Source organism: Notamacropus eugenii, chromosome 3, assembly GCF_028372415.1.
Source record: "Notamacropus eugenii isolate mMacEug1 chromosome 3, mMacEug1.pri_v2, whole genome shotgun sequence".
Taxonomy (NCBI): Eukaryota; Metazoa; Chordata; class Mammalia; order Diprotodontia; family Macropodidae; genus Notamacropus; species Notamacropus eugenii.
This window is the reverse complement of record NC_092874.1, coordinates 431569956-431593285: the sequence shown is the minus strand read 5'-3', so window position 1 is coordinate 431593285 and position 23330 is coordinate 431569956. Positions and strand designations below refer to the sequence as shown.

Genomic DNA, 23330 nt, shown 5'->3' with positions numbered 1-23330 from the left:
ATCTAAGGCAAAATGCCTTCCACACTCAGAGAAAGAACTATGGAATTCAGTTGCAGAATGTGGCAGATCATTTTTGTGTGTGTGCGTATTATGTTTTGGTTTGTTATATGAGATCTCCCATTTATTTTACTTTTTCTACATAGCATGACTATAGTGAAAATGTATTTAATAGGAATGTATGTGTAGATCCTATGTAGAATTGTATACCGTCTTGGGGAGGGAGGGTGGTGGTGGTGGGGAAGTAGGAGGAAAAAATTTAAGTTTTATGGTAGTGATTGTAAAACATTAAAAATAAAAAAAATAAAAATTAAAAAAAGGACCAATATACAGTTTTCACTTACCAACTTTTTACTAGTATCTCATTTCAGTGATCTTTGACAACTGAAAGTACAATCAAAAAGAGCCAGACAAATTGGAGTCAGACCACCATGTTAATAGTTGAGGTCTTTATTTAAATTTTTATATACAGTAAAAGTGCTGCCAAGAAACCTGCAGCGATCAGACAGAACATAAATGTAAATCTCTCTCAACAATTAGCAGCTTAAGATCTAGCAACTACAGCGTTATGTTCACAAGTGTCATTTCTGAACTTTTCAACCCGGGCAAGTGAGTTTTTATTCTTTTACAATTTGAAAAAACACACTTACAGTCTAGTCAATGCCTACTACAGTACCACCTGGCATAACACAACACGCAGACAAACACATTTTAACTTGTTAGAGCTACATTCAGAAATCCCAGTTCCATTAGGGAGAAGGGGCAACCACAGCTCTACCAATCTTGGCTTGTTTCATCACAATAATGTTTGATTTGGTTATTTAATGCATATTTTTTTTTTTCCAAACTGGGAGGCAGCTCCTTTTAGGACCCAGTGCAACAACACACAGAATTCAGCATTTCATCAAACTGTACCCTATAGACATGCAAGACTGGCAACAGAACCAAAACACTGAGAGGAAGACCTTGATGGAATTGTGTTCAACATCAAGAGATTAAGGAGAGGACTCTTCCAAACTGTGGTCTTGAACTTCAGATTGTCTCTCAATTTGGGGCATGGGGTGAGAAGGAAGGAACCCTAATCCCCCCAAAATGAAGGTGTGGCTTATCTTACCTCCTTTTGGAGGTTACGGATGGCTAGAATGTGCTGAACACACACCAACCTGGGTCTGATCAGAAAAAATTGTCTTAGGTTTAACATAAACGATGTGAAATGTCAAGAAATCATTCTACAACCCAAATGCTGTCTTCCATGTCTCTACATATAAAGAACCCCTCCCCCACTACCCAGGACACCCAGAGCAACACAACCATACATTTGCCTCCGCAGTCACACACATACCAGGGTAGGCACCAACTCATACACGTAATCCAGGAATGCTCTTCCTTCAAAGAGAATGAACATAGCCTTTACAAGGAAAGTAGCTAGAGTCAAGTTTCCAACAATATAACAATTGTTAAACCATTAGGATGAGGTGACAGAAGAGATTCCAATGAAGGGGAAAATCTAGGAACAGCCATAAAGCAAGGGAAATAATCAAGTCAGAAGAAAAAGCAGTGGGATTGGGAAAGGAGAGAAAGTGGTGACAGGTGTGTTAAGTCTACAAATGCAGACAACATTTGGGAGGGAAAAAGATCAGCCAGTAAGAAGGACATAATTTTCTTAACCAGAATGACCTTCTTTTGTGTTGGAAAGAGGAAGGTGGAGAACCATCTATCCCTGCCTGGCCTGGGGCTCAGGGTTAAAAGACTAATGGTTTTAATAAGGGTCAAGTTCAGAGTGGAGAAGAGAATAGAGAACAGAAAAGGGAGGCACAGTCTTACTGTGCAGGACACTGACCTGAGGCAAATGGGTGGGAACCGTCTGGGACTCACAGGACCCTCCCAAGAGTTTCCAGTGTTCACTACATTTAATAGTTTCCACATAACTTAAGAGATGTTCTGACTTAAAGAGTGTCAAAGAGACTGGGCTTAAGAAAGATAATGTTTGTAGAATGTATTTATGTCTTAGAGGTCTCTTCCCTGTTTTTACAAAACCTATTAAAATGGATCATGAGAAATGCATAACAGTGGAGGAAACTATTTCAGCTACTTAAGGGCATTACATTCTACGGCACTCCAGGTTTCTGTTTTTTTTTTAGCAACAATTATGTTTTTAGGCAGAACAAGACTTCCAAGTATTCAGACTTCATCTGTAATGCAGTGGAAAACAGGAATGATTTCATTTCAGTATAAGCTTGGATGGGATACATCTCCTTTTTCTCTTTCTTAAAAAAATGAATCATTGCAGCTTCTCCGAGTTTGGGGGAAGGGAGAGGGAAGAACAGGTTAATGAGGGCCACAGACGTGGCTGGGGCCAGGCACGGGAAGGGCAGGAGTACCTGAGTTCTGTGGTTACAGAGGTGGGATGCTGAATCTCTTGGAAGAGGCACACAGGGGGTTAACAGGGCTGGGAGCACTAGCTGGTCAACGCTGAGCAAGGCTGGGGCAGCCACGGGAACCATATACCCTGCCTTCCTTGCCTTCCGAGCAGAAGAGGCAATGCTAATCTTATTCAGGAAAAATTTCTTGGGATGAAGAAAATAAGGAAAGCCTGGCTTCCTATTCTCCTTGGTGCATGGCATTCTATCTTTTGGTTGCACAGAATTGGAACCAGGAGAATAGCAGGTACAGTTCAATACTGGGAGTGGTGCAGAAACTCTGTGCCCTTTGTGGAGAGTCAGAAGCATGCATTCCAATAGGATGAGGGTGTTAGAGAAAAGAGAGGGGCTGGCTCAACATCTCTCCACATCATGGAATTTATACTAAGAAAGTAAAAAAAATCAACCCAAACTGTAGAACTCAGATTGAGCACATTTCTGTTAAGAAAGCCAGTGTGGGACCATAGGTCACTGACAAAAATTCACACGCATGCTTTAGGAACAACCTTCATCACTTGACCTATTTTCTTGTTCTCGTTCAAGGGAACCATCTTCCGTTGCTGCAGTGAGGCAGCCAGAATAAAGCTTTGAAAAGAAGGCTCCCAGGGCCACAGAGCTGATACGAGGACAAATGATTTCCCTACTGTCAGCTGGAAAGGACAACTTTGGCTTCGGTTACTGGGGATGCTTTGTTTTATAAATAAAAAGAAGTACAAAAACAACTTAGGGCTGACTGTTTCTATATAAAGTCTCCTTTAGGTTTTCCTAAAGAATGCCCCAGTTCAGTTTAGGAAATGAAGTAAATTTTAAGGGAAATAATCCCTTAAGAGATATAAGGCTGATTTGAGACTCATAGCGCCACCATCAATCCCCAACCAAACCAACTCCACTGAGGGGAAAAAAAAAAGATGGAGAGTTTATAAGATATTGCAACTCTAAGCATGAGGCAACAGAGGGCGGCATTTGCAAGGTCTCACTTTCTTCAAATTGTTTAGAGACAAGACAGAGCACATTTAATTATCCACACATTTCTTCATTTAAAAACATCACTTCTTTATTTCAAGGAAAAAAAACACCCTCCCAGCCCCTTCCAAAAAAAAAAACCCAATAATTATAATAATAATAATAATAATAACAATAATAAAAAATCCTATTAGAAACCCTAAGGAAGCACTGAGAGTTGGAGTATTACATTCTTCAAGTATGCTGTTCGGATTTTTTTATTTTTTAAATCTGTGACTATACACATATAAAAAAAAAACCTTAAAAGTGCGGCCACGGGCGTTTGCTTAAGATGAAGTTGTTTAGAGGGCTATTTCAAAATACTGTAGTAGGACTGTGCAGTTATCCTGTAGGGCACGATGCTTTGTATCCTTGCCAATGGGTAAGAGGGCCCAGACTCCAAGGTTAGCGTGACTGGCTGACGAGTGTGGAAGCTCTTGGGCAGATCCATGAGCTCTTCCATGTGTTTTCCGCAGCTAAGGAAAATCCACCCTGAATCCGTGAATTCAGACATGGAATGTGCTAGGATTTCACAGTAAAGGTTAGCCTGGGGAAGTAGGGGTCTGGGATGCCCCCAGACAAGGCAGGTTGCTAGGCCTAACTGGTTTAATTGACTCATTTTTCTAATGGGTTTTAGTGCAGTAGTTCAAGCCAGAATTTAGAATGCCCATCACTGTGCTCCAGATTGTGTTGGTTCATGTTAAAGGATCTTTTTAAGATTTGCATCCCAGGAGAACCATGCTACATAAAAATGATCCAGGATTTTTGCCCAAAAAACTTCTTGGATAAAATCTAAAAAATACTATTGCAATCGCGTCTCTCAGAGAAAAAACGTTATTCTAAATGTAAACAGATTCACTCGACTCTTTCTTGTTGTTTAAAACTTCAGAGTAGTTAAGTTGCTGTCTAAATCTCTGCTGCATGCACGCGCCGGGGTTTGGGGAGCAGCTGCCTCTGTGTCATCATCTTGGGGATGAAAAGAACCGTTCCATGTAGCCAAATATGGCATCCCAGTGCTTCCAGAGAAAGGCAATGAAAACCACAAGGAATAAAGTGCTGAACGTCCTGCTGCGTGTCTTCATGAGAGGGACCACACAGTTGGCCACGGTGGAGACGAAGACCAGGAGAACGGCCATCACGGCCAGGAGGATATTGATGAGCTTGCCCAGGAGGTTCCGAGCAGTGGCATTCTCCAGCCCTTCCAACTGCACCACCTGCTGCTGCTGCTGCTGCAATTCCATCTTGGAGATCCGAGTCTGGCAAGCCTCCAGCGCTTCCTGTGGGTCAGAATAGGGAACAGGTCAGTCTTCCAAGTGTACCCGGTACTGATGGCCCATGCATATTATGAGAGATCGCCTCACACTCAAAACAGGCTAGCTGGAGTATGGGAGATGCCCCAGGAAGACAAGTAACTCACTGGCCACTCCAGAAATTACACACAGGCGGTGCTGCCCTGCATCTATCTCATCTAGCTCAGAAACACCTACCTGGAAGGTAAGGTTCGAATGACAGGAGAGAGCACTGCAAAAACCCTGCTGGCAGGCTCACAGGGGACACACTCAAAACTCAAGGGCTCTTCCATTTTTGACATTTATCTGTCAGAGCAAAGCTTGTTCCTTTCAATTCAAGCAAATTACTGATATGCAGCATTATTCCCATAGGATATGGCAGATGAGGATGAGAGCCATCTCTGATTCTGCCAGCTTTGTAGCTTCTTGATTTCCCCCTTTCTATGATCTCTGAAGGGCCAAATGAATATTTCCAATTGCTTTGCAGAACTGCACCAAACACTAAAACTGAAAATCTAGTGTTTCTGCTAATGAGTTAATTTTAATCCTACCTTATAGTTCAAGGGTGTAGATTTCTCCTGACTACCTGTAACAGAGGTCCTCAGTCCAGGTTTTATCTCAGAATTTCAAGAAGGATACACCTGGACAGTTTTGCCTGTGCACATCACTTCCAGTTTTCTGGGGGCTTAGGTAAAGTCCCTGGCCACTTTATTTGATGGACTTAATAATGAAGTTGAAGTTGGGGATGACCTCCTATTTCCTTGCATTTCCACAAGTTTCAGAATCTGGCCAGGTAGGGCACAGCCTGAAAAATGGACACTTCCAAGAAAAACGGCAACATCCTAGACGGTCTAAAAAAAATATAGCATCTGGGAGAAATGCTGGGCATCAGTGGTTTTATATCTCTGTGGGCCACACACTGACTTAGACTACCACAACTCATCATGATCTACATGGTACTGTCTGTCTGTCTACCTCTCACCATTACCAACAACAGTGGGAGGTCTATAGGCTGTGAGTGGGCCACCAACAAGGTAATTCCCAGACTCTTTGCGCAGGTGCAGTTAGAGTTCTCTTGGAGAGAACTACCAGGTCCTGAGGTCATGCAGTGGACAGAGCACTGGACTTGGAACCAGGAAGACCTGGATTCAAATCTAGTCTCATACAAGTACTAGCTGGGTGACCCTCAGCAAGTCACCTCACCTCTGCCTCAGTTTCCTCATCTGTAAAATAGGGATGATAAAAGTACCTACCTCCCAGCATCATTGTGAGGATCAAATGAGATAATATTTGTGAAGCACTTTGTCAACCTTAAAGAGTTATATAAATGCTGGCTAGCATTTATCACCATCATCACCACCACCATCATCATCAGTAGTAGTAGTATCAGCAGCAACAGTTTATTTCAAGATTCATTTATTTATTTTTTGTATCTACAAGCTTATTCCCAGCTGGGAACACTTACGGGTAAGAGAGGCAGAGTGAACGGTGTCTATCCCTGGGAGGTGGGAAGCAGAGATGACCATTAGCTTTCCTCCCCTTCCCACCTGTCTTCCCCCAGAGGTGCCTGGCAATGTTTCTGCAGAAGGTCTTTGTTTGCCAAGTTAAGGCAACTGGCTACCTTTTGATCAAGTTCAACGGTCTCAGCTCATCATGGAAAATGCAAAGCATAACAGCTTCCTGATTTGTCAAAAGACAAAACAGTCAAGTGTATTTAGCTGAAGAAAATACACAGTGCTACTCCTTTCTGGGACTCCCCAATCTTCTGAAACAAGCTTCCCAGTAAATGATGAAATGAATTTTTCCTCCAGCAACCATGGGTAACCACTTCTACATCAAAGTGCTCCCTGTCCCACACAGCTGCTAGGGCCTTTCTTGTTCTGGCACCTTGTATTTAAACCTTGTACTGACTCTGTGTTCACTCTCCATCTACTTAGACACGTACCTGGAGTCTCCCTCAGCAGAAGCTCCTTGAGGGTAGTGAGTGTTTTTCCTTTGTCTTTGTAATCCTACAATGCCTGCCTGATTGTCTGGCCAACACTTGAGAGTTAGGAGATTTCTAGCCAGCCCAGTTCAAGTTTAAGTGGACATAGGTCTGAGCAACTCCTGGAACCTGTCCCCAAGCCCTGATACAAACCTGGATGTCCCGAGCCCTCTCATAGGACTGGTAGGCGATTTTCTCCTCCATGCTGGCCAGTTCCTGCTTTAAGTTCAAGATCTCATTCTGATGGAGTTCAGTCAGGTCATTTAACTGCTCCTCTAATCGTTCACATCTAAAAAGCAGGAGAGAGAGGCCAGAAAAGATTGTAAATCAGAATTTATTTGTTATTTTCAAATTGCCTTCCTAGGATATTTGTTAATTCTCACAGACAATGGGAAAGGACAAATAGGAGCCTCCCAAACAAAAATTATTGCCAATGCACAAATTTTACTTGTTTCTAGCACTATCTATTTGCAATTAGCTCTAACCAAACTATCCCCATGATCTAGGTAAGAAAGATGTGCCACATTTACCAACTGAGGAAGAAACTCATTAGCTGACTCCCTGGCAGCCTCAGAGTTCCCAACCACCAAGTCCTACAGTGGGTTCAGCTGGAATGGGACCAGGTAATATGCTGGCTAATCACTACCAACATTTGTTTCCCTCCTCAAGTCACAAGGACCTGGATGGAGAATGATGGCTTTTTCCAAGAAGAGAAAATTGCAGCTGTTAGTTTGTAGCTGAAATCCTCTGATAGGGAGACAAACAATTGGGTCTGGATAACTCCGGTAGATACAGGAAACACCAGGGAGGAAACTGAGAAGAAGTCATAAGCCTGGGGTCTGGGCAAATTCTAGAGCAAAGAGGCTGGCACCAAGCCCGCCATGTCCTGAAGGGCAGTGTGCCCAGAGCACACTCAAGTGAACCTGACTATCAAGACCGCCATTTTCAGAACATTTTCTCCCAACAGAACCACTCCAGCTATGGAAGAGTATTGCTTTGCTGCCAAAAAGCCAAAGGCACAAGGCTGCTTGTTCTCAGCACCGCCCAGTCACAAGGTCTTGGTGCCAGCAGCTGCCATGGCTCAACACTTTTACACAGCCTACACACCATCAAATTTATGTAAGGAAAAGCAGAAAAGACATGAGTAAATTATATTTTAAGAGCACACAAGAGACTACATCTACCTTGATCTGCGTGGAGCACCTGGCTCCTTAAGAGACCTGACTCCATTCCCTGTCCCTTCCCCTCTTCTCCCCCAAGGATCTGTTTGTGAAAAGTAAAGGAAGGGAGGTGACAGCCCAGGGCTGTCAAGGTAAGAGTAGCAGAGCCAGGGCCACAGCACTTGTTCCACTGTTTGATAAAGGTAAACTCCACTTCTGGTCTGAATGACTCTCTGCTATCTAAAGAGCAGAAACCCCAGGCACTGAAGAGACTAATAGCAGCCACACCCAGGCTTCTTCTAGACAGCTGTGTGCCCCCCCCAAGTCCTTGTTTCCCTGCTTCCACTAAGGTTTCTTAAATTTAAGTCTGTGAATTTATATTTTTAACATGTTCACAACTACTTCAATGAGTGTCCCTTGTAAACCTATGCATTTTTATTATATACATTTGAAACAGTACACAGGCTTCACCAGACTGACTAAAGGGGGCTGGGACACAAAAAAACGTGAAGAACCTGTCAAGGTCTTTAGCCCTATTCACAAATTCCTCAACTGTATTCTCTGGGTACTGTTCCCATTAATTCCAAGGATAACTTTAAGTAACACAAGCTTAACACTAAATTTTGTTCTAAATACACAAGCATTTAGAATAATCTGTTTTAGTCATTTTCAGGTTTTTTATTTAAAAATGCCAACATGAACCTATTTTTCAAAGATTAATATGCTTGAGTTCAAACTGAAAACTTACTGTCTTAGTTGGGTTTTTTTATTTTTTTTTAGCAGCGGAAAATGGTTAAGTTACATTTTGGTTAGAAGGATTACTTTTAACTTTACAAAATTGGAAGCAAAACCCATACCATGTCTCAAGAATTAATATATGTTGTGCTTGTAGCCGGTGAACACAGAATACATTGCACACTAACCTTGAAGAAACCTCAGCCCAGGTGTAACTTCCCCTTTGCACTGAAAAGACAAACCCACAGTTCTTGGTAGTTAGATTCCTGATGAATGAGAAGCTAGATAACTTCATAGGTTTGGAATTCCTCACCTGATGCATCAACTTCAGGGGAAGGGCTAAAATATCTTGGACCAGCTCAGTGAGCCAATAGTTTCCCCTCGTTAAGTATCTGTAACCAGAATAGCTGAGGTAACTGTAGCACAGGCAAGGAGAAGCAGGAAAAACTAGCGCTTCCAGTCAAAAACAAAACAAAAAAATCCATTTCCCTCATATCGCAAGACAAAAGACTGAAAAGCAAGCAAGTGATGGTGATCAGACTACCTTCATTATTTCACAAACATTGCATCAGGACAACTGGTAAATTTTAAATTAGTCTTGAGTTGCTCAACTCCTTGTGCCAAGTGTTGACCAGGAAAAAGACAATACTGGACAGTAAACAGTAACAGACCTAATGAAGACCCGAGGCTTCTGGTCAAGATGGCTGCCTGGACCACGATAGTCAGTCCAGCTTCCATATGTACTCTGATGTAAAAAACACTCCCCAAAGCAAAACACCCGAAAAATAGTACCAGGCCAAATAATGATCAACAAATCCAGTAAGAAACTACAATGACTTCTTCCACCCCAAAACTAAACAAAATTTTTTTTTATTCAAAAATCCCTAGCAAATAGGAAAATGTGCCTGACTGAAAAATCTAGGAGCTTATACAGTGAAGTGAAAAGAATTGGGATCAGAATTTGTACAATAAAAAAAAAAACACTCTTTGGAAAAACAGCTTTGGAAAACTTCATGAACTCTGATCAAAGAAATGACTGATCGTGTCTCCAGAGGACCCGTGATGAAATATGTTGCCCATCTCCTGAAAGAGAGGTGATAGACTCAAGGGGCAAGATACATTTTTGGACATAGCAACTGTGTGTATATATTTTGGTTGACTGTGCTTATTTGTTATAAAAGTTTTTAGTTTTTTTTTTTTAATTTGTTCTGCTTTTAACTGGGACAGAAGGGATTCGCAATAGTGATGACAAACAAAAGGAAAAAGAGTCTGTTGAAACATTTTTAAAAATGCACAGAAGAGAAAAGAAGGAAATTTGGAAGGAAGCACAGATAAGCAGGGCAGCTTTGAAGGCAAAATGCTGAAATTATCATGTTTTTTTTTAAAAGTGGTATAGAATAGGGGATTCGTGGCTTCATGTATGGTCTTCTTTTTGTCTCCTCGGTATATGAAACACTCTTTTCTTATTGGTGGGCAGGGTAAAGTTCAATTTTTAAAAAAAATTTTAAAAAGGTTCAGAGAGTACAAATTTGAATCTTTTCTCCGCTACCTGAATAACTTTATGCAAGTCATAGCTTTTCCGGGCTCCAAGGTTTTCAACTATGAAATGAAGAGGTTGGACTAGATAATCTCCATGTATCATTTTGGCTCTAATTTTAAGATTATAAATGGTAAATTATAATTTAAGATTATAATCTTACCTGTATAACCTTGGTCAAGTCACTTAACTGGACTTAATTTTCCTGATCTGTAAAATGAGGTCTTTCTCAAACTTCTGGTCTCAGCATCCCTTTACAATCTTAAAAATAGTGGGGTCCTCATTAGATTCTTAAAGATTAAGGATCCCAAAGTGAATTTTGTTTATGTGGGGTACACTTATCAATATTTACTATATTAAAAATAAAACTGAGAAATTTTAAAAATAATTAACTCATCTAGATGTAACAGTAAGATAGTCATATGTCAATATAAATAACACTTCATGAAAAATAACTATTGTCCCCAAACAGTTTCCAGATGCTCTGATCTGCTTCTGCATCCCAGTCTCTACCAGACATGGAGCTGGAAAAGGGAGGAGTGTGGCTCAAGAATAACACTTTGAAAGAAAACTTACAAGGAAGCAAAGAAAAAATGGACAGCTCTCAATATAACGCAAAGTATTTCTTACGTAGGCTTTCTTCAAATGGAAATTTATTGCTATATATTTTAAATCTCTCTTAAATCCTATATATTTTAAGTTCTCTTAAAAGCATGATATGCTTTCTCCTTTTCTTATTTTGTTTACATTTCAATATTTGTTTCTTTTTCTTTTCTTACTGCATATTTAAGTTTAGTAATTTAACAAAATTAAATTTTTTACAAACAGAATAACACTAGTGGGGCAGCTCAGTGGCACAGCGAATAGAGCACCAGCCCTGGCGTTAGGAAGACCTGAGTTCAAATCCAGCTTCATACACTTGACACATATTGGCTGTGTGATCTTGGGCAAGTCACCTAATTCCCAATACCTCTCCTCCCCCCTCCCAAAAACAAAATAACAAATTTAGCTAATGGATTCTCTTCAAAAAAAAAAAAATAACACTGACAACTGCTGGGCTAGATGGGCTATAAGGACTCTCAAGTAATTCTGGATTCTATGATCCTAGAGGAGAAGGGTAGAGGGTTACAGTATTTACTGTTTATGACGCAAAGATAAGAGAAGACAGCTTGCATGTTTATGTATAAATGTGGGTGGTAAAGAGTGAGAGCGGTGAATGAAAAGATACCTAGACTGGGCAGAGATTCCTCCTCCTGGCTCTTCTTAAGAGCACAGAGGGAAGGACTGAAAAAAGTTAGAAAATACTTAACTTGTCAACAGCTGGGGGGAGGGAGCAGGGGAAGGAGGGCAGATTAATTCTGAAAAACCAAGGGGACAATCAAAGGAAGAATATGGAGTAAAAAGATGACAGGCACCACAACAGGCAGAGAGGACTTGGAAAGTTCAGGTTTTATGCCAGGCAACCCAAATGTCCTGAAGCCCCACAGGGAGAAACTGGATTCTTAGGACACATGAAACCTAGAGCTCTGTACGGAGGCCTAAGTTCTGGTGCAAGAAGCCAAAACAACCAATCTAACCTAACTGTGGTTATGATTTCTCTACTGGGTTATAAAATTCCTTTTAACAATTGAATTGTTTAGGTAGGATCTTATTAGTCTGCTTCTAACAGAAATGTGAGGCCAGTACCCCACTGCCTCACTGCAGCTGGTAACTGCTCCCCACTGATTTCTCCTAGGGTTCTGGCTAACTGAAGCCTCTCTCGGTGGTACATGACCATACTTTGAGCAAACACACACCAATGATGTCTGTGTTCAGTAGCACTGGGGGGCTTTTTGGTTGCTCTCCCACAAGTAGCCTTTTAATCTAAGCATAGACTTTTTATATTACACTGAGAAAAATAAGGCATCTACTTAGGGAGATGGACCGAATGCCTGAGATCCATAACTAATGTCCTGGTGACCTTCATCACAGGCTGCAGAGATTGCCCCCTTGAGAAGGACAGGAGTTTAGTCGTATTTCGCCCATCTGGCCACAGCAGAGAAATCAAATGTGAGAAAAAAAGAGAGGTTTGGGGGCTAATACAGGTCCTCTATAATTCATGTACTAAAGAGCTGACTTGCTTTAATCAATCAATCATTTAGGAAGCACTGCTTATTGTTCTGGGCACTGGGGACACAAACACAAAGAATCAGACAACCCTGAACCTAAAGGAGGTTCCATTCTCCTGGGGGAAACTATAGGTACACATAGGAAATGCCAAATAAACACAGAAAGAAACTGAGGCTGAGGCTAGGGCTACAGAGTGACTAGTGCCTAAGGGAGGATTTGAACTCAGGTTTTCCAGAGTCCAGGACCAAGACTACACACTGTGCTATGTAGCTGCCTCAGGGGAGGAGGGGGTGCTCATCCTCACTTTAAGGGGGAGGGCAGGAAGAGGTGGGAGAAACCTGCAGAGAGAAGGGAAAGTTTGCACTCTCTTCTAGGAAGAATGAGAGAAGGAATCAATCAGGCAGTGGTGAGGGGACTGACTGACTGGCAAAGGCCAAGTAAAGGGGGAGAATCTAATCCTGTATAATGCCCCTGGATATCATGTCACCTGAGCAGGATCAGAGAAGGGGGGCGCGGAGAGTAGTTCAGGGCCAAGGTTCAGCAAGGGATGATGGGTGATCAAAGTAGGGGGTGGAGGGATTCCAGAAGAGAGAAGAATGTAGCAGCTCTTTGGCAGAATGGACAGGAAGCAAGACTGGGAGAGGAAAGATGGGAATTCAAATGCTGCCTCTCTTGATACCAACCAGACATGTGACACTGGCAAGTCACCTACTATCCCTTAGCCTTCTTTTTCTCATCTGAAAAATCAGAATAACAACAGCATCCAGCTCACAAACTGTTACAGGGATCAAAGACAACAGCACGTATGAAGCAGTTTGCAAACCTTAAAGCACTGGAAAGAGAGGAAAGGGAAGGTCTTACCCCAGAGCAGGGGTAAGACCTGGGAAAGTCCCGAGGCATGGAGGGAAAGGAAGAGGCTGAGGAAGAGATGGAATAGGAGGAGGGTACAATCAGATAGAGGAATGTGAGCATTTGTGAGAAAGAAAGCAGAACCTTTCTGGGTAATGGTGAGATCCCCAGTGTGATTATCCCCCATGTTGGGGGGGGTGGTGAGGTAGGTAATGGGGCAGGTGGAGATTGAGTGAATGGTGAATGGGAGATGAGGGACTCTGAGGAAGCACTAGCATGAATACTTAAGTTCTTTAACATTAGGGCAAGAGCTGGGAGAGAGAGGAACACCAGGAGTGGGGGCCTGAATTTGAGAGTTGGAAGAATGACCTGAGGACTAGTACATAATCCCTATCATGATATATAGAGAGTGAAAAAACTCAATCAAGTGAACTTCAAAGGAGGAAAGGTTGTTGCTGAGTAACTGTGGCCAAGGGAGAGTCTAGAAGTAAAAGCTGGGAGCAAGGACTATTGGGATCCTTCTCCAGGTTCTGGTGTGGGCTGGTGATGGTGACATGAGAAAGACTCCCAGCAGCTTCCTGTGTTCTCCCCATTCAGAACCACCATGGTTTTACTTCAGATGGAATTCTAATAAGCTTGGTCACCTATTGTGCTCAGCCTACAACAGATAAACAACAGACTGACAGCAGTGGAAAAATAAAAACAAATAAAAAACCTTCCAGCAAGAGTGGACACAAAATTCAAAATGTATGCCACACTGGGTTTATTTTAGCATGCAGACAAACAGCCCTTCACACCTCAATGGACCCTGAAGGTAAACAAACTCTTTTTAAAAAGTCAAATGATGTGCATTATGCTCTTAAAAAGCAGGAAAATGTGTTTTAGAAAGATTGCCATCACATTTAGTTAAAATTTAACTGAATCAATCGTTATCTGGAAAATTCATTTATTGGGAATGCTTTATTCTCCAAAGATGCTGGATGAGGCATTATGATGTTAGGCACTTTTAACAATGCCTTGCATATAATACCTGCTCAAAACATATTTGTTGAATAAATGAATGTTATTCCTGGAGTGGTAACAGGAAGAGGATCTAAGCTCCACTGCTCTGTAAAGAGGCTTATGGACAGAAAATGTACAGCAGAAATAATTTTGCAACTGCTTTTCTTCAGGAGTTTAAACAAAGGAAATCCAAGTCTAGAGCTAATAAGGGATAAGAAAGTAAGTCCGTAGAGGCTACTTTTGTCCTACTGTTTTTAAACTAAAGTATTTCCTATCGATTTAATAGATTTAAATGTCCACTATCCCCTGGTGATCATTCTGTAAAACTGATCATTTTGCCTATAAGTGAGAATAAAAACTGTCATGAAATAAATGGGTTTGGACCCTACTGTTCTAATTAGGAGATAATGGGGGGAGGGGGAGGCGGTAAGGGAAGAGAGGTGGAGATATTCTGGCCTGTCTCTTATCTTTCATACTGATACAGAGTGGGCCTTGGAAACCATTTTTCTTTGTTAGCTCTCTTTTTGATCCAGGCCTAAATTTGACCCAAAGGCATGTCATGCCAGAGCCTGGTGGATGGCAGCAGTAAAGGAAGCAGGGATGACAAAAACAGCCAGCACGGCTTCATCGAGAACCAGTCAAGGCATAAAAAACTAATTTTTCTGACAGTTACTAGAATAATAGATCATTTGAGTGCTACAGATTTAGTTCATCTATATTTTAAGACATCATTTTACACAGTTGCTCATTTTATTCTTGTGGAAAAGATGGCAAGCTGTGAGCTCTGTGAATGGAGTGAGACAGATTAGGAAGGAGTGAATGGCCCATGTAAAGAGCACTAATGAATGAGCAGCTTCTTCTGACACTGGAAGGAGGTCTCTAGCGCATCCCCCAGGGGCCTGTCTTGCTTTCTGTGCTTATGAGTGACCTGTTCATCAGATTTGCAGAGGACACCAAGCCTGCAGGGAGAACTTAATGAATGACGACGATGGGTCAGAACACTGGTCCAAAGCACTTAGGATGAAATTTAATAGAGATAAGCGTAAAAGTTTTACACTTGGGTTCAAAGGGAAAAACACGTTTCCTGCACCAGCTGGGAGAAGCCTGGCATAAAAGCAGTTCATCTGAAAAACACAGGCGGGCTTAGTAGACTCAAGCTAAGCATGAATCACTGGTGTGACATGTTGGTGTTTGAGTCTACGCTGATGCAGGCCAAGGGCACAGGGCGAGGGAGGGGACAGTCCTCTGGGCACATCATGTATGGGATGTCATTTTCAGTGCTGGGTGCTACGTTTTACAATAGGTTGGATAGGTTGGAAAAAATCCAGAGGCAGGAACCAGGATGGAGGAAGGGCTCTGAACAATTACATCACAGGGGTCCATGCAAAGGAAGTAGAGATGTTCAGCTTAGAGAAATAGAAATGTTAGCTTGAAAATATGCCATCTGGGTAAGTAGGGTCCATACCAGGAATCTCTCTTTACGCATATGAATGGCTGTGTAGGGAGAAGGGATTGATTATGACTGTTCTTCTTGCCTCCTGGGGCAGAACAAAGAGCAGGAGGATGCAAAAGAGCAAATTTACAGTTAGTAACAGGAACATCTTAATGACCTGAGTGATCCCAGAATGAAATGGACTGCTGTGGGAGGCAGCAGCTTCCTCCCCCAGCTGAATTACCACATGGTGTAGCCTCTGAGGGCCACTGCTGCTCCAAGAGTACATGATTCTGTGACTTTGCATGTTTTGCTCCTTTTTCAAAAAGGGACCCCAAAACTCAGTCACTTTCTGAGCAGTTCTACATGGAAATCTTAACCTAAACTTACGCTCCCTCTTGCAGAGGAACTGATTTTTAAGTGGAGGAGCAAAGGGCTTTGTGTTTTATTTTAAAAACATTGGAACTTACTGTAATGCCACTCAGCAGGGTGCCACTGAAGCTGACCCCCACAGGTATCTAACCTCTAGACACAAAATGGTAACGTGTTCGCTTTTAAGTCTTCCTTTCATGTCCCCCTTCTTGAACATTTATGAACCTGTCTATAGAAACAGAAGGAGGATAGCAAAAGACAGAGGCATAACTGTGTAAATGGGTCACAAAACCCACTGCACCAGAGGTTCCTGAAAGAGCGATTGCTAAAGGAAGAACGGGGTTCAGCTGGGGAGAACATAGTCACACCAGGAGTGTTTCTGCTCTCCCGGAGCAGGTGTGTTTTGCTATCTAATCTCCACAGGTCCATCACTGCAGCAGGAAGGCAGTCATTTCATTCTGTCCTAAGCGATTCTCTGGCCCCGTCTTGTCTTCCTTCACCAAACCTCTGCTCCCCAACTGCGGACTTCACCTTGTATTTATTTAGACAATAGAGGTCATTCACTGGGAGCTCTCCATTTTCCCCTTCTTTACTCTCTCCTCCTTTTGGCAAGTCTCTGGCAATGTGATGCCACTTCTTTTACCAAGACCAAGCCTTCTATGGGTACCCTGATCCTATCCCTTCCATCTTCTCCATGAGACTGACACCTCCTTTCCCCCCTTTTTTTCTTCCCTTTCCTCCCTCCCTCTTTTTCAGATTCTCCCTATTTACACGTTCCTTCCTCTACTACCTACAAACATTTCCAAGACTCTCCTATTCTTTAAAAAAAAATCTTTTACTGGTCCCTACATCACCTCAAGCCACATTCTCTGTCTCTCTTATATTTCCCTATCAAACTCCTGGAAAAATGTGACTCTAATGACTGCTTTCACTACCTTCTCCTCTCTCTCCTTCACTCTTTCCAATCTGACTTGTAACCTCATCCTTCAACAAAAAGTCATCTCTCCTTTGGCCTTCCTTACTCTTCTGCAGCACTGGACACTGCTGACTACTCTCTGTCTTCCTTTTCACTCTTCTTCCCTGTCTTGCTCCTGTGCTGCATTATGAAAAACGTTACAGTATGGGTGCACTTCCAAGTCTCTGTCTGCGTCATTGTTTTCTTCTCTCTTTACACAATCTCATCAGGTGATCTCATCAGCTCTCATTGGCTTACTCATCACCTCCATGAAGATGACTCACACATCTACATACTTATCCACAGTCTCTCTCAAACTCTCATCCCATATCACCAAATGGCCTCAACACATCTCAAACTCAGCATGCCCACAAGAGAACGCATGACCTTTCCCCTAATTCTCCTGAACATCCCTGTTTCTGTGAAAGACACCTCTAACTTCTCATCTCCCAGGATCACAACAGGAATGTACCCTCCTGACATTCTCCTTCATCTCACATATCCAATCAGCTGTCAAATCCGGCCACTTTCCATCTCTACCACAAATGCTATAGCCTTCTCTCTACTCATAAAGCCATCACCCTATTTCTGGACATCATCTTCCCAATTGGCTTCCCAATTAGTGTCTTGGCTAAGGTTGCCAAGCAAGGCCCTTTAAAGTGCATGTCTGACCCACTCCATGAACTTCTGAGGTTCCCTACTGTCTCTAGGGTTCACAAGTTGGTCCCAACACACTTTTCCAGTCCTATGATATTACTCCCCTTCCCACACATGCTATTGAGTTTCCCTCTTTACTTCTGCCTCAGATAATCCCTTACTTCCTTCAAGATTTAGCTTAAGTCCCACCTTCTACACAAAGCTTTTCCTTAGCCCTAAGTCCCTTCCAAATTGTTAGTGCCCGCCCTCTCTAAACTATTTAATATTAATATGTATTTATTTTCTTCATATACAAACACTCCCTACCCCGCCCCCCCAACCCCAACATGTTGCATCTTTGAAAAGAATATAAGCTCCCTGAGAGCAAGGGAGGGGGTGTCTCTGTATCTATAGCATCTGGCACAGCTGCCTGCCTGTTTACTGATTAAGCACACAGTAAGTACTTAATAAGCATTTGTTCTCTAATGGATATTTAAATATTGTTTGCTGTAGAAATCACAAACAGAAAGTTTCAACAATGTAAGGAGTTCTGTGTTTTAATTTCACCATCTGAAAACGGCAGCTTGAAGATTAATTTCTTCTCAAGAAGTAAAGGTTCTTTACTTTTTTTTTAATAGTTCTTTCAGGGAATCAGATGAACAGAACACAGCTAGAATTTTAGAATTGAAAAGGACCTTAGACATCTAGCCTAACCCCTTCATTTTACAGATCAGGAAAATGAGGTCCTGAGTGCTTAAGTGCCTAGCCTAAGATGATAAAGGAAGTCAGCAGTGTGGCTAAAGCCAGAACTAGGGCCTCTGGTTTCTTAGTCCAGGTCCTTTTCTCCCCAACTGCCATGATTTCTTGACCCCACTGCCTCTGTAAGACCTTGTTCTGCCCTCTTGGGAGACTGTCTCTTCAGGTCAGCCATTAGATGTCAGGACCAACACTCCACAAGTTCTCTTATAGGGAAAAGAAAACAGATGAGAGGAGGACAACATATGGAGAACAGCTAAGGAATGAACAATGTAAAATAACAAAAGGACTCTGCTTCCATCTTTTACACAGTCATGTCTAAAAGAGTCAGGCCCCCTGAGAACCTCAACTGCTACTGAACTACTTCCTGCTAAATTCGTTCCCATCCTAAAGTCCTGCCAATACTTAATAAGGGTAACAGACATGTTTATCAGGATTGATTTCTTGCATGGCTTTTTTTTCTCATCCAGTTCTAACAGGATTTGATTATGTTTCAGTTAGCTTTGATTCCTTCAATTGACTATGATATAGCAGAGATCACTCATCATGGTTAATCTGTCTTCTTGAAAAATCTGTCCTTTAGTGATATGACTGCTAATGAAAATGGACTCAGACTTTCTAGTTCTTGGAATTGAGGACACAAACATTCATGCAAAAGACCAGAGCCCATGTGGGCTCCCCTTCCTGACTGTAATGCCTCATCCACAGGTGACCCAGGACAAGCTGTTTAACATCCCTACATTCACTGGTTATCTATCAAAGGGAAGGATCACCTAGCTCCTCTTCACTCAACTTCCTAAGGAGCCCAGAAAGTGTACAACATAAATACAAGACTGTCTACTAGAACTTACCTGTATCGCTCCTCCTGTAAGGCCTGCATTATTAAGGAATAGTCCCTCTGATAATGCTCCTTGAGGTTTTCAAAGGATTCCTCAAGTCTGGCCTGTGTCTCTCGGATTTCCTGGATTTCATGAAGTATTGCATCAAACCCTGAGCTCTGCATCTCCAGAGTGTTTGTTTTGGAGCTTGATGCTCCCACAGGGCCTCCCCCAGTAGTACTGTTGGCTCCCACCGAGCCCGAGGTAGCACTGGAACAGTCCTCCTCACTACCATACTTTGGACTCGACTGAAAGTTGGCAATTACTCCCAGAGCCTTACCCCCAGGCCCATCCTCTATCTGACCTTCCTCTAAAGAGTCTTTCAGATTAGAGATGTTGTCTGCACTGCCAAACTTGTTCCGAATTAATGAGGCAATCTCTCGAGGTTTTGAGACAACAGCTCCTGCAGCTGAATGGGTGGCCTGGGAGAAACTGGAAAGTCCACCTTTGACACTGTCCACTACCCCCTCACTGAAGCCAGTCACTTTTGCCCCTACATCCTTCAGCCCCTGATGCATATCCCTGAAGACATCCTTGGGTTGCCGGGGGATTCCGTTCTGCTCAACTTCACGGAGCTTCCGATGATAGTGTTCTAGCTTCTTCTGCAGCTGCAGGATAGTCTGGGCTGATTTCTGGTTTTTCTTCTCAAATACCTGCTTGATGCGGGCAGTCTGCTGTTTGTCTGCGTTGTTGGCAAGCTTCAGGTACTCTGCAACATTATCATCTCGGGCTGTTTGTTCGATTTTGATCTGCTCTGTGAGCTTTAGGATTTTCTGCTGCAGGTGGGTGATAGCTGCTTTGGTGCGCTGTGGGTCCGGTGTCCCATCCACTGAGTCAGTGTTGATGCTACCGTCAGTGCTAGAGGTCACCGCGCTGGAAGTCTGAGCAAGGCTGCTTACTTCCAAACGATCGATCTAGTATCAAAGGAAGAAAGGTGGACATTAGAAGGATGCTGAAAGAAATAGCTTTCTTTAGGAATGGGGCTTGTCTCTGAAAGGCAGGATTCAATGGTGCAGTTAAATATGATCTGAATGATAAAAACTGACATAGGTTTTTAAAGGTGCACAGTCACTATGTAAAGCAAAGCCCACCTCCATTGTTATATTCCTTTCTACAAAAATAATTTAGTGTGAAAAGATTGTCAATTGAAGGATGCACAGTCACCTTAAAACAGTGATACAGTTCACAGATTAGATAAAGTGAACTTTCAACAAGCCTGGGTATTTTTACCGAAATAAAGTCAAAACTCAGAGTTTTGCTCTGTAAAGTCATAAACAAAAGCTGGATATGACAATTTTCCCTTCTTGGTAGACTTGGATAAGCAAAAGTAGATAAAAAGACATCTTTAGAGGTTGAGAATAAATGAAAATCATTTGTAGTAATCCATTTAATGCACGCCTATTTTATGAGATTTGATAAAAAAGTCTTTTAGAAATGAGCTACCAAATAAAAACAATGTTAAAAATGCATTTGCCCCTAACTCATAAGAACCTGTAGCAAATTCTGGCATGATAACAAACACATAGTAATAATAAGCTATAAGTAGGTGATTGAATATGGCCAATACCCCAATAACGAGAACTGGTCAGCAATATGCTCAAAGTTAGATTGTCTTACAGTGTGGATATTTTTCTCTTTTATGGGCAACCACATGTAGAAACTGGCGGGAAATTGGAGAAAAGGAGTCAATTTAAGCTCAAGGAAGTTAAATGATCTCCTCAAGGCTAGGAGTCCAAATAAGGGGGAGCACAGAGCCTATTTAGGAGAAAAACATCCATATTGATGCCTACTGTTGAGAGTGGTTATGAATGAGACAGGAGCAGAAGCAAAAGAGTTGTAGAAACTGCTCCCTATTAAGAAATTAACAATAAAATAACTACTAGCACACTCTTATAAAAAATTTCCAAGGGGGATGTAAAATTAAAAACTGCCTACTTCCATCATGCACTTCTCCTTAGCCCCCAAGGGAAAGAATCTACTCTTTTTCACCTCCTTCCCCCTACATATGTATGCATATATATTTTAAGATCTCATACTTTGTGATATTTCAAGGAAAAAAAATCTGAAGTACTTCATACCAGCCACTGGAATATATTAAACTTGAAAGTCATACCACAAGCAACTTAGTTTAGTATTTCCTTAGATGTGTACATATCCTTTTCTTCTGAATTTGACTTCTCTTTGCATCTAGAAGCAGGAGTTCAAGCTTAAGTTCTTAAGAGCATTTAGTACTTTGTTGGATTAGTAGAAACAAATGCAATTAAAATATATGTTTTAATATCTGAAGGCAACAACTAAAGAACCTAGACATTTTGGTATTATTTGAATATCCTCAATTTTGCTAAATTTGCAGGGTCAGTAGGTTTTAGTTTCATTTCTTTGGACCCTGTACATCTTCTGTGAGAGTTCTTATAAACTGGGAAATGACCAAATGCGGGGCTATGTAGCAAGAGGGAGGAAGAAGATAAGCCAGTGTTCTGGATACTCAAGTTGCCTGAAATCACAAAATAGTTTTAGGTATGATTCCTCATGAATGGATCTTTTTAGATTCTATCTGGCTCCTTTGAGTTGATCTGGACTCTAGGTTCCATATGGAAGCTGGTATTTTAAATGTTTTTATCTCTGGGGAAAAAGAAACTCACAAAAGTCATGAAAAGTTCAATGGGAGCCTAAAAGGGCTTGCCACTTTTCTGAGTGGAAAAAAGAATTCAACGGCTGATATACCACTATTCTCCCATGTACTAGGATATCCTTCTTATCTTAGATTCTGAATATTTAAATGATCTAATATAATTAATACCTCTAAAATATATATGTCAAACGGGCAACAGGAAAAAGATTCAAAGTTTGTTAGGCCCCCAATTCTCCTTCAGAGATTTGGGAACAGACTTCTGCGTTCAACCCATCTGGTAACTTCCTAAAGAGGTAATTATAAACGGATGAAAAACTTGATAGCTCCTCAGGGAAGACAAGCATAATTTATACAGATACACATGGATCACACTTGTGGGTAAAGATGAAAATGCTAGAGATAAACAAGCTTTGTTTATATACCTCAAGTTTTAAAAAAATCTATGCACAAGAAACCTTCAGACCCCTTTCCCAAGAGTGCATTGAGGGTTAGGCAGATGAAGGTGTCCCCACGGGAAAGTTTCTTCTGTCCTACCTGGGCTTCTTGGAGCCACAGAAGCTTTTGCCAGTGCATGGTGCTCTCCACTCCCATCTGTTAACATACCTACAACAATCCAGCTGAGAGCAGCTCTCCTCAGACTTCATTCTTTAAATAAAACTAACCCATTATTTTGTCAGGGAAGTAGTTTTAAAATACCTGAAACCATGAATCACCCCATTACTCAGTAACTCCTCCCCAGTAACAGGCTGGCACTAACTTTAAAAAGACTTTGGGGTTGGGGGAGTGGAAAGGAAGAAGCAAGATGACATCATCTGAATCAGGAACAGAGTTCTTAAAGGGAAAGTTCTGTAATTTTTTTTAAAGATCTAAAGTACCCTGAAGTAGTAATACTGAATGAAGCAATGGAAAGCTCAAACTCCTCTCATCAAGAGTGGATTTCTGACTGCTATGTCTAATGGGCTAAAGCTACAGCCTTATTTAACTGCAAATATTTACAGACTGAACAAAGTGTTTTCCCTTTTGTGTGATCTTCCTAAGTCTTGTGTAGGCACAACCTAGTGAGTGACCTGCACAGATTCTAACCCAGCAATATTTAAGACAGCAACAGATGAGGGAAAATGTGGGAAACAGGTGCAATAATATTGATGATGATAATGATGACGATGATGATAATGATATCGATACCAGTTTGAAAAGGTCACATCACTTCAGCAGTTTAATGTTTACTGAATACCCATCGTGGGCTAAACATTATTCAGACTGTTCTCCTTGCTTCTCTGATGCATTTCTCAACCTACTGTAGCCAGATATAAAGTAGAGCATGAGTCGCTCACCAGCAGCTTAGGGCATTAATGAGGAGTTTCTGGCCAAACCAAGAGCGCTTGCTCCACTGTCTCCTAAGAAGTCTACTCCCATGTTAAGCAGCTCTGGGAGAGCTGTACTGGCTATCCTTGTTTCCAAAGAGGTCAAGCTGATCCTAGATAAATTCTCCAGGAATCTAAATTCTGTTCACTGACCTCAGTTGGGTATCTTCAACCCAAACAAGGCACAGGGCCAAGTGCATGACAACTGAGATCTTAAAGGG

General features: G+C 41.8%; 1 protein-coding gene across 10 annotated transcripts in view; it reads right to left on the bottom strand.

Annotated features, from left to right (window-relative positions):
* Window positions 1–431: 431 nt before the first annotated feature.
* The window catches only part of TMCC1 (transmembrane and coiled-coil domain family 1), a 282501-nt gene continuing 259602 nt past the window's right edge, over window positions 432–23330 (bottom strand). For 8 of the 10 annotated variants that reach the window (XM_072598400.1, XM_072598399.1, XM_072598401.1 and 5 more), the window contains 3 exons: window positions 19087–20027; window positions 6846–6981; window positions 432–4696 (listed from right to left, as the gene is read on the bottom strand). In XM_072598400.1, coding sequence (XP_072454501.1) covers window positions 4382–4696; window positions 6846–6981; window positions 19087–20027 — 1392 coding nt within the window. In that variant the 3' untranslated portion in view covers window positions 432–4381. Of the gene's footprint in view, window positions 4697–6845; window positions 6982–19086; window positions 20028–22279; window positions 23285–23330 lie in introns of those variants that run through there. The other 2 variants (XM_072598403.1, XM_072598408.1) reach the window with 2 other exon arrangements.